This window comes from Acartia tonsa, chromosome 11 (genome assembly GCF_053477335.1).
Source record: "Acartia tonsa isolate MP-2025a chromosome 11, ASM5347733v1, whole genome shotgun sequence".
NCBI classification, from domain to species: Eukaryota; Metazoa; Arthropoda; class Copepoda; order Calanoida; family Acartiidae; genus Acartia; species Acartia tonsa.
This window is the reverse complement of record NC_137270.1, coordinates 35,570,415-35,590,920: the sequence shown is the minus strand read 5'-3', so window position 1 is coordinate 35,590,920 and position 20,506 is coordinate 35,570,415. Positions and strand designations below refer to the sequence as shown.

General features: G+C 31.8%; 2 protein-coding genes across 3 annotated transcripts in view; one reads left to right on the top strand and one right to left on the bottom strand.

Annotated features, from left to right (window-relative positions):
- The window catches only part of LOC145331395 (uncharacterized), an 80,608-nt gene that overhangs the window by 42,593 nt on the left and 17,509 nt on the right, over positions 1 to 20,506 (bottom strand). The window lies entirely within an intron of this gene.
- LOC145332389 (uncharacterized) lies at positions 6,611 to 16,568 on the top strand. Its single transcript, XM_080177388.1, has 11 exons — positions 6,611 to 6,669; positions 7,493 to 7,591; positions 9,548 to 9,646; positions 10,796 to 10,894; positions 11,219 to 11,317; positions 11,677 to 11,775; positions 12,230 to 12,328; positions 12,652 to 12,750; positions 14,118 to 14,186; positions 15,955 to 15,995; positions 16,545 to 16,568. Exons 3-11 carry the CDS (start codon positions 9,562 to 9,564, stop codon positions 16,566 to 16,568), a joined length of 714 nt encoding a protein of 237 aa, XP_080033514.1. The 5' UTR covers positions 6,611 to 6,669; positions 7,493 to 7,591; positions 9,548 to 9,561.

Sequence of the window (20,506 nt, the reverse complement as noted above, 5' to 3'; positions counted from 1 at the left end):
GACAACAAGCGAAGCACTGAAGGGGAAGGACAAACGGACATTAACACTTGTATAGTGTCAAAACTGAATAATCAGAATATAAATGAATAAGAGTCAAAGCAAAATTATGAGAACATCTTTTGAAAAACTTCTTGATATAAGATAATGTTTAGGGACATACACACATTGTAGGTCTTGATGATAGATTTGCTTTGCTTACAATATTGTACTTTGTTGTCCCAGGAATCAATATACCAAAAATTAGAAAAATCGGATAATTTTATCACATACAAATTTGTTGTTAAAAAAAGGTAAATATCAACATGTTTAAAAAGGACGTACGGGACAAACCCCAAACTGTCCCAGTTTTGAGCAAGACGATTCCTGTGACGTCATATAAAAAGGGAAGGGGGGAAGAAAATCTCTTCTCTTTTCTCCCATCTCTTTTGAAGAGATTTTCTACCCCCCTTTCCTTTTTCTTTCCCGAAACGTATATGACGTAACTGGAATCGTCTTGCTCAAAACTGGGACAGTTTGGGGTTTGTCACGTACGGACATTCTGGTTACGATTATAGAGTTGCTATGCTTTCTAAATCGTATCTAACTAAAACAGGAATTACCATGCAAAGTTTGAAATCGATAGGACAATTCTAACATGCTTAAATTAAGGAAAAAAGCTATCCGTTCCAGACGTACGGACGGACGGACGTTCAGACATTTTGAATTATAGAAAAGCTTCGCTTTTAAAAACAAACAATGATGACAACAAACCCCAAACATTCCCAGTTTTGAGCAAGACGATTCCAGTTTCATGATATATGTTTCGGGAAAGAAAAAGGGAAGGGGGGAAGAGATGGGAGAAAAGAGAAGAAATTTTCTTCCCCCCTTCCCTTTTTATATGATGTCACAGGAATCGTCTTGCTCAAAACTGGGACAGTTTGGGGTTCGTCTAATAAACGGAAAGCCCTGAAATCAAACAGTGGAACAAATGAACATGGACACTTGTAGAGTGTCAAAACCTGATAAGACAATCACATACAACATTGTTCTAAAAAACAGAGAAACACAAAACTTCGACACCTAAAAAAAAATTAGGGGGGTGGGGGGTAATTACCCTCCTCCCCCTCCCTAGGTAAGGTTTATCCCTGGGTATTTATTTAAAGGGGGGGTGAGGGTTTAAAAATTGTGGTCAAAAAAGAAAAAAAAAGCGGCATGTTTAAATGAACTTGCGGACTTTCTGTTAACGATTATAGAGTTCCTACTCTTCCTAAAGCGTAGCTAAAGCTAACCATTAATGACGGACGTACGGATGGACGGACATACCCTATTTATTGAAAAGCTTCGCTTTAAAAAACCAACTGATTTGAAAAAGAGAAAGTACTACTTTTCAGGGATCTAAAGGGATAAGACAATGGCCGATACATTTAAGTACATTCCCAATGATGATATACAGAATTACCCCTATTGTAGATTACACTAAGCGGTTCAAATTGTTTGCTCAATTAACTTAATTAACCAACCAATTAAAATGCAATAAAAGTCCCCAAAGTTATTAAACTTTGGGGACCAGTATAATAAACAGCCCAATGTCCCATTCCTCTCTGATAAATAATAGATTTGTAGATTACAAAAATTCCAATTTTGGGTGACCATTAAAATTTCAACTTTCCCTCAAACAAGGATAAAACAATAAAAATAGAAAAAAACAAGGATTACAATATCCATAAAGGAGAACTCTAAAACCAGACGGTAGGACACTTGTAAAGTATTGAAACCAATTATAAATAAATGGATGGAAGGGGGGGGAGGTTAAATTCACCCCAATTTTATTTTAGTGTTATAAAGAAAAAGTAAAAAAATAAGAGGTAATTTTTTATATAGCGATTTTTCTTGAGAGGGTGGGGGTTTCTGCTTAAATACATGATAATGTTTAACGACATACTTACATTTTTAGAACTTGATTATAGAGATGCTTCTCTTAAAAAATTGTATCTTGTTGAAATAGCATCTTTTAAATGGAAGTACAGACTTTCTGGTAACGATTATAAAGTTGCTGCAGTTTCTAAGTCGTACCTTACTGTTTTAGGAATCATCATGCAAAGTTTGAAATCGATATGATAATATCCGTTTAGAGTAACGAAAAGAGCTAACCGTTACGGACGTACGGACAGATCTTAATTATTTAAAAGTTTCGCTTTTAGTTTTAAGAATATGCTTAAAATGTACATAATGATATTCTGGGGATAATTTTAGAGTTGCTATGCTTTCACAATTTTACTATAATCTGGTAAATTTATCATGAAAGAAAGATAAAGGTTGTTTCAAGGTTTTATGCTTCTAAATCAGGGAGGGAGGGGACATTGGATAGTCAATTATATTAGTACCCAACATTTTATAACCACATCATATTTTTTTTAAGAAACTTTTCCAAATTTTTAAATTAATAATATAATCTACAGAAGGAATTATTTTTGAAATGTATAGTAATCTAAAGTGACTATGCCCTTAGTGACCTCTTAGAATTTTTTATTCCTAAATTTTATATGGATGATTTCTCCCGGGAAGGTTGAGGTACTAGTACCCTCCCACATAATAGTTATTAGCTATCCCAGGACTTATGAGAAGCTACATTGTAAATGAGAATCAGTTCAGTGGTTAGAAAGCAGGTATAAGGTATAACCAACAAGTGAAATAAATCTAAAATAATATTTTGAGGCAAATGGAGAGGTCGTAAAATTTACGATGTGTTGCCCCTCCCCCCCCGGGCCCCCCCCCCCCCAACAACAGCTGAAAACCACGTAGAGGTTTCGTGATTTTTTTCGAATTTATTTCTTTATTGGTATAAGCTGGTTAGAAAGATCCTTTGGACACATACAACATAGAGACATTATGTTACTTTTATAAATTTATTGTCTTATCTCTTAGTATCCCTGTTTAAAGAAGATAAAGGACGGTCAGTTGAATTTGAATTGCCGAATGTGTACACAGTTTCCTCGGTGTTTCCTTATCCTATCTCAATAATTACTAATGGCTAAACAACTTTAAGATGTACTGAATTTTAGTTTCCGAAAGTGTACCTAGCATCCGCGTCTTATCTCAATATTTACTACTAGCTAAAAAAAAATCAAAATTTGAAAAATTATAATTTTGAATGTATAATGTATAAATCGTTTATACATTACATCGCTTTTCCCTTTGACCAGAGTAGCTTAAAATAGGTTTCGCAATATTTGGGTTATCTGCTGTACACATTTGGAAATTATTGAAGAAATAGGCAATCCATTTTCAGCACATCTATTTTAGGGTGAATACATCTCAGGGAGGAAGGGGACAATGGCATAAAATAAAACAAGATATCAATGGCGGAATTGAATGGTTTAAAAAGATTGATCGTATTATAGACAGCTTTCCATGGATATTAAAATAAAGATTAAAATTAGTTTTGGTTAACTTGAGGTTCCAAAGGTCCAGGGCTAACTGTAATAAACACAAGTACTCAATGTTTTGGAACTGTGTCACCTTATTGGTTAGCTAAACAACTCCTCGGTACTTTTAAAGTTTTTGCTTCCAATTTTAATTGTGTGAAAGATAGAGTCAAAATATATTCGGACTTTTTTCATGGCATAAATATTCAACTTTTCCTGAATTTTTTTTTTAATATATGACAAGGTCCTCTGCCAACTATAAATGGCAATAAAATCCATATTTTTAAATGATAATCAGTTAAATATTCATGGAATTAATAATTGATATTAAATGAATTTTGATCTACTTAAGGGTAATATTGGAGATGTACATTAATTTATTATCCATTGCCCTATCACTTACCATCCCTGGCTGGTGAGAGAAAGGTAATATTGACTCAGGTCTAGACTCACGTCAGTTTAATTTTATCTTCCATCATGTATGGTTGTTGGTATACTGTAAGTTAACATTTTATAAGGATGACAACATCCACAAAAGCGAAACTCTGAAACAGTAGGACAAACAAACATAAACACTTGTAGATGTTCAAGACTGAATAAACAGAATATAAATGTATACAAATGAACAAAATTGTAAGTAAATTTGCTGCAAATATGCATAAATATATAATACTGTTTAAGGATATACTGTCATTTTTAAGAATTGATTCTCAAGATGCTTCGCTATAACATTGTACCTTATTGTAATAAAATCGGTACTCCAAAAATCGGTACTAGAGTTGTTACGCTTTCTAAATCGTACCCAACTACTACAGGAATCATCAAGCAAAGTTTGAAATAGCTATGACAATTATAACAAGCCTAAATCAATGGAAAAAGCTAATCGTTACGGACCGACCTTAATTATAGAAAAGCTTTGCTTTTTCAAGGATGACAAAATCCAAAAGTAGCGAACTCAAAAAAACTAAGATAAAAACATCAATAAAAGGCGAAGATAAAATAACAAGGATGACAAGACCAATTAAGAGCGAACGCAAAATGATAAGGATTAAAAGTGAATCAATTTTTAATTTTATTACAATTACAATTTTTTAAAATGAGTGTTCAAACATTTCAATCACTAATTTAAATCTGTAGAAAGAGTAATTTTGTGTTTCATCATTGGGATTGCACATAAATTTATCGGCCATTGTCTTATACCCTTTTTTATACCTTATTCTATTACCTTTGAGTATCTAGTCTGTAGATTATTTTTATTTCGTCAATTACTCAGTGTTGCAATGAAGGCCATGTCGTACATAAGAACTTTTTATATATGAAGCAGCATATAGTGCCTAATAAAAACTTCATAAAATACAAATCACCAATGATAGTCCAGTATAAATTTTAATGTGCATTTTTTTGTTTGGCACTATAAAATGCTTCTATGTTCTATCTGTTCTATGCTACTCATGGATGTTTTATTCCTTGTTTAAAAATAATTTATTTTCTCATATTCATTCGAATCCGGTGGATAGGAACCGGTTCTCATCCATACGAAAAAACTATGTCTAGCATCGTATTATATCCAGCTTTCTACGAATATAAAAATGTACAATCATAAGATTTAAACCAGATTTTCTAGCCCGTGCCTTTGGCTGTTTATAATACGATGAAAGAAATAACTATCATTTAATTTAAAGATTGATAATCAGATAAGTTATATTTGCGTCGCAGTCCATAGACAGTTCAATCATGGGGGTAAATTGGTTGGTTACCTCCTTGAACCTTAAAATCACTCTTTTTACCCCTCTTGAAATTTTAGATCAATACATTATATTACCTCCCTTAAACCTCATTTTATCCATGTCAAAATGAAAAGCTTGGACGTCCCTGCCACAGTAACTTAAACAAAATATTAGGAAAGAATCTTTTTAAATATTTAGGGTAAGTACGCTGCAATAAAAGATAGTTAGCTGAAATTTTTAAGAAAGATTCATTAGCTCTTCATATTTGATTAAAACAATTTCCCCTAAAGCATCTTTATGAGAACTGAAGCATTATTTCTTAAAAGCATAAACTAGGGTAGTAGTGGGGCAGTAGTTTTTGTTTGTTTGTTTTTTTGCTTCAGGTCAGGTTAGGTTAGGTTATGTTGGGTCAGTACCTTAACCCTTACAGATCACTGTTTTTCGACCATAGTCAGAAAAATTAGTTTTTATTAAGAAAAATAAAATTTCCACCATAAATGTGGTAATCCTAGCTTTAAAATTGGCCACTCTACAGCTGTTTAAAATTTAGCAGCTGGCCGCTAAAAAGCTGCTAAGTAGTGGCTTGTCTGCTATGACTATAAAAAGTATTTTTCTAAAAATACACATGAACCACCATGTCCCTATATTTAACAGGAGCCGAGGTAGAGGGGGGGTAATAAATTAGCGAATTTGGGGCCCGATCTGTAAGGGTTAAGGTTCTTACAGGGATAGGTACCTGTACAATGAGAAATATAAGTTTTTATAAAGAATTTTATTGTTAGAGGAAGATTTGAAATCTGCATCAAATTTTAAAGATTTTTTTTATAAAATTCGTTTTTTGTATAATTCTTTTTTTTAAAAGCGCATATACAATTTAAGTTAATTAATTTTGACCTCTGTGATAGGTGGATTGAAAACTACCTGCGTTCTAATTGGTTGAATGATGTGCGACACCTAAGCTTCTCCAATCAGAGCACAGATAGTTTTCAATCCACCAATCACAGATGGCAAAATTAATTAACTTAAATTGTATTTCCGCCTTTAGATAAAGAATTATACAAAAAAATTATTTATACAAAATCCTTAAAATTTGATGCAGATTTCAAATCTACCTCTAACATTAAAATTCTTTCCATCTTATATAGTCTACTGTACGCTATGTACGCTGTAATGACTAACGCTATAAGTTTGAAATACTAGATGATAGGAAAACTGTAGTGCTATAAATGGTTATTTCCTTTCCCTAAAATAAAGTAACAGAATCTTTGTATGTCTGTCTGTACTGAAGGATCTTGCTTAGGACCACCGACCCCAACCCATTTTAATTTAACCTCCCGATTTATTTTTTTTAAATTGGTTATTGGATTCAACTCTCCTCTTCTCAAGTGCCTCTAGAGGCTCTAGGGGGCGTAGCCACTAGTATAATATAACATACATGTAGCAGATCCAAATTATAATACTTTATAAACACAATTTCTTATTTTAGGTTATATTTGTTATTTGTGTAGGAGTCAGCTCTTCAGACAATTTACCTCAAGGTTAGTTAGTAGAGGGATTACTTAAGAGACATAATGTCTGATTCTACCAATAGGAGAATCCTTAAGGAACATTTAAGAGATATCATTGGTTGAAATTAAGTACACATTATTACGAACACATGTTTTTTTTCATTTCATACATAGATGAAAGTCAGCTGTAAACAGTATAATTTCGCAGTACAAAGCTTTGCTGAATCAGACTTTATTCTGTATATTCTTTAAAAAAAATTAGGCTTGCTACTCTCTGGTGAGGCCAAATTATTTTTTTGTGAAAAAATTATCCAAAAAAGCATAAAAAATCTACAAAAATAAAATCATGAAAAGGTTATTAAGATAATATCTTACTTAATTTCTGTAGATTTTGAATAATTTTGCTTCACCAGCGAGCAGCAAGCTAAATTTTTTAAAAGAATCCATCTCAGCTTAAGTCGAAAGTAAACAGTTCTTTTGTCTGAAAAAAAATGTTCCCTTTTAGATTTGACAAAAAATTGGGTCAGACGGGTATTCTAGACATAGTATGTCTATTGGTTAGCTTTTACTTGGAGATAATAGTCTAGCAACCATTATGTTCTGATTGGCTGGAAATGTTAAAAGCTGGTATTATCACACTACAGTACTCCCAGCACTTTTTTGACTTGTGAAAAAGGATGTTATTTTTGTAAAAATGTAATTATTTACTGGCAACCTAACTTTCTGCCCAACACAAGCTTACAATTTTATTTCTAGGTGTTATTTATGATTGAAAAATATTTTTAGTGGCCATGTTATATAACTCTACTGAGCACTATAGAATATATTATGTACCTAATATATTTGTATCTAGGAGATATCAGGCTTTTGTGGGCAGCAAAGAATGGAGACACAGCAAAAGTGAAGAGTCTTTTAGCACAAGGAGCTAATGTCAATTTTAAGAATGAAAGGGGTTAGTATCATACTATTAGTATACACTATTCCCCAACAACCTGCGTTTTCTGGTTTTAGGAATCAACTACAAGGACCATGACATTGCCAAATCTGTGATTAGCTTCAATTAGATTCAATTAGCTCATTTTGCAACATTTTGATTTAAAAGTAAAATATTAAATTAATGTCCTAATTCAGATTTTAAGATATTTTTTGGCTCTGTGCAAATAGCTTCATATGTTCTTAAGAATTTTTTTTCTAATTCTCAATGAAAAGTCATTTTTTGTAAACAAATATGTTTTAATACTGCAAACAGTGATGCATAAAACAAGTCACTCTTTATTTCATTTATAATTCTTTAAAAAATAACTAGTCATCTTGTTTTGAAATTGGTGCTAAACATGGTTTAAATTAATTAGTAATGAATAATAAGTCAACTTATCAAGATGTCAATAAAATTAGAGAAATTAAGGAATAAAGGGCCGGGTGGATTTGTTTTCGCAAAGACAATTTTAAATTAAAATTTTAAATGTACTTGGTAGTATATTTTGTTGCCCATGTTATAATGTTGTATACAAGCAAAAAGAATTTAATTAAACTTTATATCACAAAATTCTACAAGAATAAACCAAACACACCTTTTGAAATCTTTAATCTCTAAAATGCACTTTTGTTTTAAGAGCTATTAAAAACTCCCATTTGATTTGATGCATATTTTTACAGAGGATATGGGCATATGTTCATTTTTTTCAAATCCCTACTAGTTGTTCCCCCAAACCAGAAAATATATTTTTTTGGAACACCCTGAATATAAATGTATTACTTTTTTTATCTATTCATCTATCTATCCATAAATCTCTATATATATAATTTATAGAGTATCTATCATATTTGGAGATGCGATCCCCAATTTTCAAAATTCTTTGAACGTACGAATGAGACTCTTACAGAAATGCTTCGCATCTAGTCCATCTACCTATGTTTACTATAAATTTTACACCATATAAAAGTAGAATCTGAATATTTGATTGACGTGCCACGGCAATTATCGAGCGCAACTCAGGCACAAGATACAATTACTCTAGCTAGCCCCGAGGCACCTTTTATATGCTTTTAAGTATTTATTAGCCTATCTTTACCAATATAATACCATATATGGGTAATGCTAGCCTAATCATGGTAAATTGTATGTGATTTATTATTGTTATATGTTTATTAAAACATTATGTTTATTGTTAAAGTAACCATGTAACCACTTAGTTCAAGTATGTATGCCTACAACCATAGTTTGATTTACGTCATAAGTTTAACATACAGACACTTAATTAAACAGACAAGTGCTTAGGTCCTTATTAATAGTTGATGTTATAGCTTGCACTTCTTAAAATATCTCAGTTATTTATTGACTCTCTAACCATCAAGTTCTTCTGGCTTTAAAGGTAATGACTTAGTTGTTTGGCATGCATTGTAGTTTAAATTTAGGACCCTCAGTACTTAGCATGAATTGAGCTTAGGCCTTATGTTAGAACTCTAACACTTAGCACAATTCAATGCTTAGGACTTGGGGCACTTTTCTGTCCTACACTACTTATGATTATTATCACTTATCCTGTAAATATTTTCATACTTAACTTATTCACTTGTAATGTAAATACACTTTATAAAACCATCTTCCTTCTTGAGTGCTTAATATACTTATATAACACAGATCGAATACCATAACCAACCATTTATTCTTAGTTTAAAGCAATATAATACCTCGCGTGGGTCTTTGTTGAGCTACCACAGGCTCAACCAAATTCGTATTATACTTGTGGGAATAGAGGGATAAGCATTCTAAATAGACGAACCGACGATGAGAATGTCTATGTGTATTGCAGTAAAAGTAGGAATTTTAGTAGTACTCATAGAAGAGCGATCTCCATACCATAATATTGGACAAGCGCCCCATTCGCACTACAATATTTATATCTAGGAAATACTGGTCTTATGAAGGCAGCAAGAAATAGTCACACAGATATAGCAAAGATTCTCTTAAGAAATGGAGCTAAAGTCAACACTAAGAATGATAATGGTTAGTTACATAATATTACTATCATATAATATTTATGTTTATCAAGAGCTGGGTGGAATCCCACAAGGTGCTATTCTCTTGGTGGAATCCTGTAATTTCTGGGTATTTTTTATCTATTTTTAAGTTTATTTAAATGTATTTTTCTGTGGATTTATACCTCTACTCGTAACAATATCCTTAGTAATAAGGTTTTGGATCTACTGCAGTTCACGGTAAAATATTGCTGGTAAGCAATATTTCTAAAAATCTATGAATTTTAAAGGCTGCTAGCTTCCAAACGGCTGAACATAGAGATCATGCCCGCACAGTGTTTTAAGCAGCATAAAAAGGCCTACAAATAATCTGGAATAGCCATAGATCAATAATGCATAATTATCTCGCAGTGCAGAGAAATGCGCAAAAAAAGACCTATTTTACGCGCTTTTTCTTCTGTGAAGCTTTCCCTGTGCATAATTGGATCTTGGCTATTTCAGATTATTTGTAGGCCTTCTTGTGCCGCTTAAAATGGTGTGCGGGTATGATCTGTAGGTTCAGCCGTTTGGCAGCTAGCAGCCTTTAAAATTCATAGATTTTGGAAATATTGCTTACCAGCAATATTTTACCGTGAACTGCAGTAGATCCAAGGCTTTTTGTCTGAATCTGCAGATTTCAATAACTTCTGAACTAATAAAGTTCTACTTTTAAAGAGCACCTAGATGCCAAGGGCATAGCTACTAGTTTATGATAAAAAGTAGAATAATGTCTATTTGTCTATCCCTCTGAGGCTTAAGATCTCAGTAATTGCTTAAGTGATTAGGCTCTACACTTTAGAGAATATAGCTACTTGCCCAACGTTGGTTTTAGGCTATTTACTTGGGAGCTGAAACACCCCCAACAAAACTTTTAAGGGAATATATTAAAAATTACCCTGAAGTAGTTTAAAGCTATTTGTTGGGAGGTAGGACACCCCCACCTACAAAAAAAATGTTTCATCTTTTTTATTTTAAACATTATTTTTATTGTTTTGGTGTTTTTTTTTAAATTTCTTTTCTTGGATAAAAATATCAAAATTTTGTTTTAAACTTTCCCCTCTACCAGTAGTGAAAGCCCATAGAAGTTAGGAGCGAAGAAATTAATTAATTATAATGCAACTAATACATCTATACCTAGGAGGCACCAGTCTTATATTGGCAGCAACGTATGGACACACAGATACAGTGACAACTCTTTTAAAAAATGGAGCTAAAGTCAACACTAAAAATAATAATGGTTTGTTACATAATATCATTATAATATATTTCTTTCTTTACATTTATAAATTAATTATTTTTCATATATATATTTATGTTTCTATCAATCTATCTCTTTCTGTTTATCAATAATTACATATCATCTGAACTATACACAACAAAATATTATTTATCTCATATAAATTTATATTTATATGTTTTTTAAATCTATCTCTATCTTTCTCGTATTCATGCAGAACCGCTTCTCACCAATACAAAAAAACTATGTCCTGCATTGTATTATATTTAGTTTTCTACGAATATAAAAATGTACCTATAACTATTCTAATATACTTACATCTAGGAAAGTCCAGTCTTATGAATGCAGCAAGGAATAGTCACACAGATACAGTAAACAAGCTTTTAAAATATGGAGCTAATGTCAATACCAAGATTAATAATGGTTAGCAACATACTATTATTATATCTATATTTACATTTTTCCATAATTTCTTTTCACTTCAAAGAAAAACGAAGTTGCGAGTTTTGTTGTATTTTCACAGTAGCCTTTTTCCTATTTCTACCCCCTGCTGGGAGCTCTAACCATGCGGGGCATATTTTCTAACCTTGTGGGACAATCATTAACATTTACTTAACCTAACCTAACCTAAAATAACCCTTCAAAAGCTACTGTGACAATACGATGAAACCCACAACTTTGTTTTCTTTCCATGACCTATATAACTCTCTCTCTCTCTCGCTGAAACTATAACTCTAAAACTCTAATCCAAACTATGCACATTGACAACATATAATATCTAGAGCAGACCATACTTATGTGGGCAGCAGAGAATGGATATACAGATACAGTGAACAAGCTTTTAAAGAATGGTGCTAAAGTTGACCTTAAGAATAAAGAAGGTTATTACATAATTTTATTATAATATCTATACTTACATTTTTCAATAATTTGTTTCTCATATTATTATATCATGTTTTACGAATATAAAACTAGTTTTATTCTTATAATTGTAAATTTGATATCTGTGGAAAGCTGTTTATTATATGAAGCGAGAACTAACTATGCTCATTCATTATTCTATACATCTCCCTGTGTGTATTTATAACTCTTTTCAAAACTATGCACAACATATGATATATCAAATGATATGCATACACCTTACTGGGTGCAGTACCAAATTGTAGCAAATTTTTAAAATAAAAACAACACTAGACTAGTGTCCATGTGTAAGTTATTCATTTAATCAAATAGTGATTTAGGAGGCCTCAAATCCTTGGTGACAATGTTGATATCTATCTATATATAACTCTACTTTGTACTAGAGAATCATGTATCTAGTATTTTTATATCTAGGAAGGACCAGTCTTTGGTATGCAGCATGGCATGGAAACAAAGATACAGTGAAGATACTCTTAAAATATGGAGCTAATGTTAACACTAAGGATAATTGGGGTTAGTACTATAACATTATTTAAAATATGACTATGAAGTATTTTTGTTTATGCAATTTAATTTACTAAATTTCAAAATTTTGTACATCCAACCAATTGTTGTCAAGATGAAAAATATAAAAATCACATCCAATTAAAATTTATCTAGAGAAAAATTTTGATAAAACAACTTCTTATTGCCTTAATTGCCCATCAAAACCTTAGGAACAGCAAAAAACATCAAAATCACGCCTTTGGCAGTGAATAATGACAACATGGTTCGCCAGGGGCAGATGATGTAACAAAAACTCAAAGAAGAAATGTATCATATATATCTATATCTAGGATGGACAAGTCTTATTGGGGCAGCATTTTTTAAACAAACAGATACAGTGAAGATTCTTTTAGAATATGGAGCTCATGTGAATGCTAAGAATAATTGGGGTTAGTGCCATAATATTAATATGATAAATAATTTCAAATTATCTATCTTTTTTCCATCTCTATAGACTCTTTGACAGTTGTCGATAATTATTAAAAAATGATAAATATGTCATCAACTATTTTATATATAACTTCTATATCTTTTTGTATGTCAATCTATTTATCTTTATACTTACCCATCATGTAACTCTATTCTGAATAAGTAATGTATCTAATAGTTTTAAAAGCTATTGATCCATCTCAACCCAAGACTACTTTATCAAACTAACATCTTTGTACAGGCAATATATATATTTCAATAACTAAGGTTATCATTCTCAATCGTCCTGTAAAGGAAAAAAACACAAATCAGTAAATAATACATACAAAAAGTCTATTTTTTAAGAATCTGAATAAGATATTTAATATATTTATTTCTAGGAGAGACAAGTTATATGCAGGCAGCTAGATATGGAAAAACATATATCGGGTCTCTTTTGTGACATCGTCTAATAAGTAGGGTTGGGCCGGATACTTTTTTGGCCGGATACCGGATACCGGATATCTGGCTGATTTCAAACGCCGGATATCCGGCAAATATCCGGTTATCCGGCCAAATTACCGGATATCCGGCCGGATAACCGGCCAAATTACCAGATACTAAAGTAGCAAAAAAAAATTTCTTCAGAAATCTTATATAAATTTACATAAAGTTAAACTTGTTCAGAAAAAATGTTCTTCTAGCTTCAATAATAAGAAAATTATAGCCATTTAAAATTTTAAAAAGCAGAGATTTTTGGTGTAAAGTATAAAAAATTATAGAGCCGGATATCCGGCCGGATAGTTTCAATATCCGGTATCCGGCCGGATATCCGGCCACACCGGATATCCGTCCCAACCCTACTAATAAGTGTTGCTTACTCATATTTTCACATTAGCTTTTCTCCTATTTCTAGCCCCTGCAGGGCAAATTACCTAACCCTGCAGGACAATCACATAACCTTCAAAAGCTACTGTGAAAATATGACGATATGCCCCTTAGGATTTGTTGTCACGAAAGAGATTATACCATGATTCTTTATTTTCCTACATTCATCTATCTATATTCCATATACCTACTTATCTTTATACCTATTCATCTATAACTCTGAACTACTAAAAAATACCTAATATATTTATATCTAGGATGGACAAGTCTTATTGTGACAGCAAGAAATGGGCACACAGATACAGCAAAGTTTCTTTTAGAATATGGAGCTAAAGTCAACATTAAGGATAAGGATGGTTAGTTACATAATATCATCTTTATCTATCTATCCAACTATCTATGTATCTATCTCTATATCTATCTATCTATCTATTATTTATCCTAATTTGAATGTACCTAGGTATGACAGCTCTTGACTGGGCACTAAACAAAGGCAATACTGAAACAGCAGAAGTACTTAGAGAATATGGTGAGAATTAAATGAATGATTGAATTCATTTAAACATTTTTGATTGGAGCTCTACCTTTGCATTGCACTATCCCTGTGGAGATCTCTTAACCAGAATTAATAAAGGGAGAAGTAGCTTGTGATTGTATTGCGTAAAATTGTGAGTAAGCTTCAGTCAATATTGACAAAACGCATAGTATAATTATCCCATTAGTGCCGAGCGCCACTTTTATGGACCGATCGAGCTGAAAATTTCAGGGAAGCTTTGTTATGGTAAAAACGGAATTCCAATTTGCTCTAGTGGCGTGCACAGGAAAAATGCAATAAAACCCGGTTCGGCGCGAGTAAAGAAACCGTTTGGCATAGGTAACCGTTTTTGGCATTTTTTGGTGCTTTCCCCCAGCATTCAAGCCCGGTTTTGTCCTAAATACCCAGTTATTTGGCCCAAAAAATTAAAAATGTAATTTTTGAACGTCCAAAGTGAGTTGTAGAGTAGCTAATACTACAATACGATCCGCAATTGAAAACTACATAACCTCATGTAATTGATAGAGCTACAAGTAAGATACAAAACGATTTATATCACATTTAGTGTTTTGGCTATAGGTGCCACCCTTTTCAGTTAAAAAAGCCTGTTTCCTAGAAGTTTTAAAATTTTGATATTATATGTGGACGGGTATCTTTACTCGCGCCGAGCCGGGCAATAAAAAATTGTGGGTATCTTTACTTGGGCCAAGCCGGGCCAATATAGAACATAAAAAAACGATAAAAAATCATATAAAGAATAATAGTTTGAATAAAACGAATTCACAAATGAATGTAGTTGCCAATAAACTTCAAATTTCACGAAAAAAATCACTAACTTTACTTCATGAACAAAAAAGTTAGGAGGGGTATTTTAAAATCACCTCGTTTTTCTTGGTTTTCAAATTTTGTTGAGCTATACCGGCAAGCGGAAGTAAGCAAAACTGCCTGCTCCAGGGGAAAATGAAAACCAGGGTAGTAGAGGGGGGATTCATACTGAGAATGATGCAATCCTGAAACTGAGAACCGGTTTTTTTCGGCATTTTCTGGAACCGGGCGTTAAAAGCCGGTTCGTCACTAATGGGTTAAACATTTCCCTGGAAACACTAAATAATTAAAAGCTAAATATTAAGAACTATTTTTTCCTCTTTATCTCATGTTTGAATTTTTAGATATTGTTAGTTTCACAAGGTCTCTGTAAAATCACAAGGCCTCTGTAAAATCTCTCCAAGTTCCTGTTGATCACGGAAACCCATGACTTTATTTTTAAAATCAATTGAAAATGAGGGAGGCGGGTAGTTTTTTACAATGCCTAACCATTTTGGAGGGCCATAACACAATTTAACTTTACTTAACCAACTAAAGTAATAAACCAACTAAAGTAATAAACAAAAACTAGGATAAACTTCCATTTTTATTCTCTTTAAAAAATAAGTCGGTGGGAAATTTTATTGCTGAACAGGGTCAAATAAATGTCTTATTACTTATAGGATACTTCTCTTTGGAGGGTTAATTAACATTTAAAAAAGAGGGGTCATTTTTTGTGTATATATATATGATATGGTCATAATAAAGACTTAAAGTTTGTCTTAATAAGCACATTTGACTAAACCTTAAAACACACAACATTCTGGAAAATATGAAGAAAAAAATATAAAAAGCTTCCCTGATAAAAAGAACAAATTCAATCTAGTTCTAAGAATGATTTTGAAGGACAGACAGACATATACACACATTATCTCTTTCATTAATACAAATATTTTAGGAGCTAAGCCAGGAAGTAATTATTGTAATTATTGTAAAAAGGTAAGTTTTTTTGTTTGTTTAAATCTGATGGGAATGATCAGCCTTATGGATGGAGGGTTATTTAATTGGGATAGGTATTACTTACCATACAGTTTGTGTTGACCAAGTTATAATAATTTGAAATCCAAAAAGTATTTATAGGGATAATTAAATAAAATTAGTGTAGCCATATTTTTTTTTATTTAGCAAAATTAAATCATTATATAAACATCTAGTCAAATTTCTTTTTATCTAACTGTTTATGGCAAAATTAGTATCTAAATAAACTTTTAATCAAAAATGCATTTAAAAATTAAATTTAGTGACCCAGGTTTTTTTCCCTGATCAATGGTTTGAACTAAATCTGTAGGGCATATATTTGTAAGAATTTCATTAGATTTTTAAAATATCAAGACTTTAAAATCATATTCTTTAGATATATGCAATGTATTTATTTTATCCTCTACTTATCTTAAATTTCTAAAATGTATGATAGATTTTTTGTCTATAAATCTTATATCTAATATTATTAATTCACTAATGTTTTGATAATCACAATCATTATTTCAGATCAGTATTAGTTGGAATGAATAAAATGATTACCTACATGGCTTAATTAATAATTAATTTTAAATACCTTTGATATATTATAATTATTACTTATATACTTATTTATACTTATAATGCTTATTTAATTATGATTTCAAAATAAAATGTTTAGCTAAAAAAGTTCTATTTCATTCTAATTATGTTTTGTAGCTTAGCTCCACTTAATTTATTTTGTCTATATGTGTCTGACAGAGTTATTCTGATAGTTACCTGTCCATCTGTCTGAAGATTTAGATCGCATTAACCACTGAACCGACAGGGTTGTGCTTTTCATGAAACATAGATAGTTTCATAAATCAAATTTGATGAAAATGCCAAACGTTGTTTGGCCAACAAATAAAAAATCGTGATTAAAGACTTTGGGTACCAGTTTAATTAATAGTCCATTGTCCCCTCCTTGCCAGGATGCTGTCTGTCCAACAACTATTGGATAACTAAGGGGAGCGAGGTCTCCTTTTCTGTTCAAACATTTTGAGTATTAGGTACCATATACAGATAACCAACCATTTGATAACACGAACATTGTCTGAAAGTTCCACCTATGCATGGTAATAAGTTACACGCAGAAAAACAATACTTAACAAGGATGACAGCATCCATAAAATAACAAACGAACATTAACACTTGTAGAGAATCAGAGCCAAATAAGCAGAATATTAATTTATAAAAAATTGTAATACTGACATACTGACAATTTTAGGGCTTGTTTATAGAGATGCTTCGCTTATTACATTGTACATTTTTAAAAGCGAAGCTTTTCTATAATTAAGTTCCTTCCGTCCGTCCGTAACGGATAGCTTTTTTCGTTAATTTAGGCATGTTAGAATTGTCCTATCGATTTCAAACTTTGCATGATGATTTCTTTAGTAGTTAGGTACGATTTAGAAAGCGTAGCAACTCTATAATCACTGCCAGAATGTCCGTACGTCCATTTTAAACATTTTGATTTTTTTACTTTTTAAAAAACAAATTTTTATGTGATCTAATTATCCGTTTGTTCTTATTTTTGGTTTATTGATTCCTGGGACAACAAAGTATAATGTTAAAAGCGAAGCAACTCTATAATCAAGTCCTAAATATGTAAGTATGTCCATAAACATTGTATAAAGCAGTTTTTCAACAAATTTACTTACAATTTTGCTTCGACTCTTATACATTTATATTCTGATTATTTAGTTCTGACACTATATAAGTGTTCATGTCCGTTTGTCCTACCGTTTCAGTGCTTCGCTTTTTTGGATATTGTCATCCTTGTTTTAATAGGAATCAGTATTCTAAAAATCAGAAGAATAGAACGTACGGGCTTTATGGTACACTAAATGTTCAGCATTCAGCCTTCAAAGTTTGAAATCAACAGGACAATTATAACCTGTTTGAATTAATGAAAAGAGCTAACCGTTACGGACGGACGTACAGAAAGACCAACCCTATATAGAAAAGCTTTGCTTTTAAAAACGCTTTATGAACCAATAAACAAAAAATATATATTATGACATGGGAAAAATTGTAGTCAATTTAGGTTGCCAACATGGAACTCATTTAATGGTCAGTTTGTTCATTAAGTAGGAGAGGAGGGGATGGGATAAAGGGGGTAGATGAAGGGTATTGTCATTTTAGCCCGATGCCAGTTTTCTACAAATATCAAAAGAAACCCCTGAGCCTTGGCCTCCTAACAAAACTTATTTAAATCTTATGAATTTTTAATTTAATATCCGCGTAAAGCTGACTATAATACGATATGATAAATAACTATTAAAAAAATTGTCAATTGATTTTTTTTCCATTGGTTAGTATTAACAGCTGTAATAACATTAGAGTAAAACACTAGAGGGAGAAAGGGTTAAATAACTGTATCTCCCCAACGCAAGCACCTTGTAAAACCCTTCTATAGGGTCATTGAAAATCAACCAATGGTATAGATCTTTTGTAATGACCCCAAAACTAATTTCTTTAAATTTATTGTCTTATCACTTAAGATCCTGAAATACGTGGGGCTAGCAAATATATAAAAAAAAAAGAAAAAAGGGACAAAAAGCTGTTTTTTTATTACTCTAATCCCCAAAGTTTTAAAATAACTTTTCCTTATTCGTTGGCTTAACAATATTTGGGACTTTTTGATTTTTTGATTTGTAGGTTAAGTTGAGTGTTCAAACGTTTTAACCACTAATTTTAATCTACAGAAGGGGTAATTCAGTGTATCATCATTGAGGATGTACATCAATTTATCAGCTATTGTCCTATTCCTTTAGATCCCTAGATGTAACCCTGAAATAAATTAATGTAAACAAATTAATACTTTTTAAGGTTTCGTAATTTTAGTCGTTTTCTGGATCGCAATGACGACACATTATTTAACCCTAAAATTTGTTGTTATTAAATTTTGATGAGTTGGTTAATTTTGCAGTGTCCAAACTTTTTTAAAAATAATCTTAATTTACAGAAGGGGTAAAACATCATTTCCCCAAAATAGCTTTAAAAACCTTCTAAAGACATATGAGAAGCTTCACTGTAAAGTAGAACCATAATGGTTTAGTGGGTAGCGAGATAAATGCACACAGACACACAAACATACAGACACAGATTTTTAAAAATTTGCTTCCCCCCTCCTAAAATTTAATTACATTTTTTTACCTAAATATTAAAGGGGGGAAGTTCGACTCCACCCTTCCCTAAAAGTCTCTAGGGGCGTAGTGGCTATTTCCATATAAGGTTATAAGTAGGAATAGTTATTTATCGCAAAGAAAAATCCTATTACATCATATTAAGTAGCAAGGTTTTTTTTGAAGCTTAAGATTTCAAAAACTACTGAACGGATTGAGTAATTCATTTTATGGAAGCTTCATATAGGTCCTGGAATGGTTTTAGGCTATTTCATCATTTAGATTTAAGTCTTGAGTTAGTTTCTTTCCATTACTTCCCTCTTCGAATACAGAGCCTCTAGAGGCTAGGGGCGCAAAAGCTAGTTCCAAATAAATTAATACATCTTATGATTTTGCTATGGTTGTCCTATCCCTTCAGATCCCTGAAAAGAGCTATTTTTTTATTTTTTTTAAACCAGAATGTCCGTACCTCCATTAATACAAACTAAATAATAACCCATGTTCACTGGTCAGTAGAATTTGAGTTGCCGATTGTGTACACAGTTTCCTCGGTGTTTCCTCATCCTATCTCAATATTTACTACTAGCCAAAAAAAGCTTCAAACTTCAAAAAAAATCTAAATTTGAATGTATAAACGATTTATACAGTATACATTCAAAATTTTAATTTTTCAAATTTAGATTTTTTTTAAAAAAGTTTGAAGCTTTTTTAGCTCGTAGTAAATATTGAGATAGGATGAGGAAAAACCAAGGAAACTGTGTACACAATCGGCAACTCAAATTCAACTGACCTGTTCACTATGATAAAAATTATTCACTTATATTTCAAGGCCATTGATTGGCGCAAATTTTAGAGTTGCTACGCTCTATAAATTGTACCTAACTGTCACAGAAATCATCATATTAAGTTTGAAAATGATAGGTCAACTTTAACATGTCTATATAAACGTTAAGAGCTATCTGTAACAAACGGACGTAATGTAACTATAAACAAGGATGAAACATCCATAAAAGCGAAGAGATACTTTGCTTGTTGTAAAAGGAATCAGTGATTCAGTATTCCAAAAATCAGATGAATAGGATAATTTTAACATACTAAATTTTGTTGTTGATGGAGTAAAAAATCAACTTGTTTTAAATGAATGTACGGACTTTCTGGTAACGATAATAGAGTTGCTGCGCTTTCTTCGTCGTAACTAACTGTTATAGGAATCAGCATGTAAAGTTTGAAATTGATAAGACAATTCTAACCTGTTTAAATTAAAAAAAAGGTCTAACCGTGACGGACGGACCTAACGTAACTATAAAAAAGCTTCACTTTTAA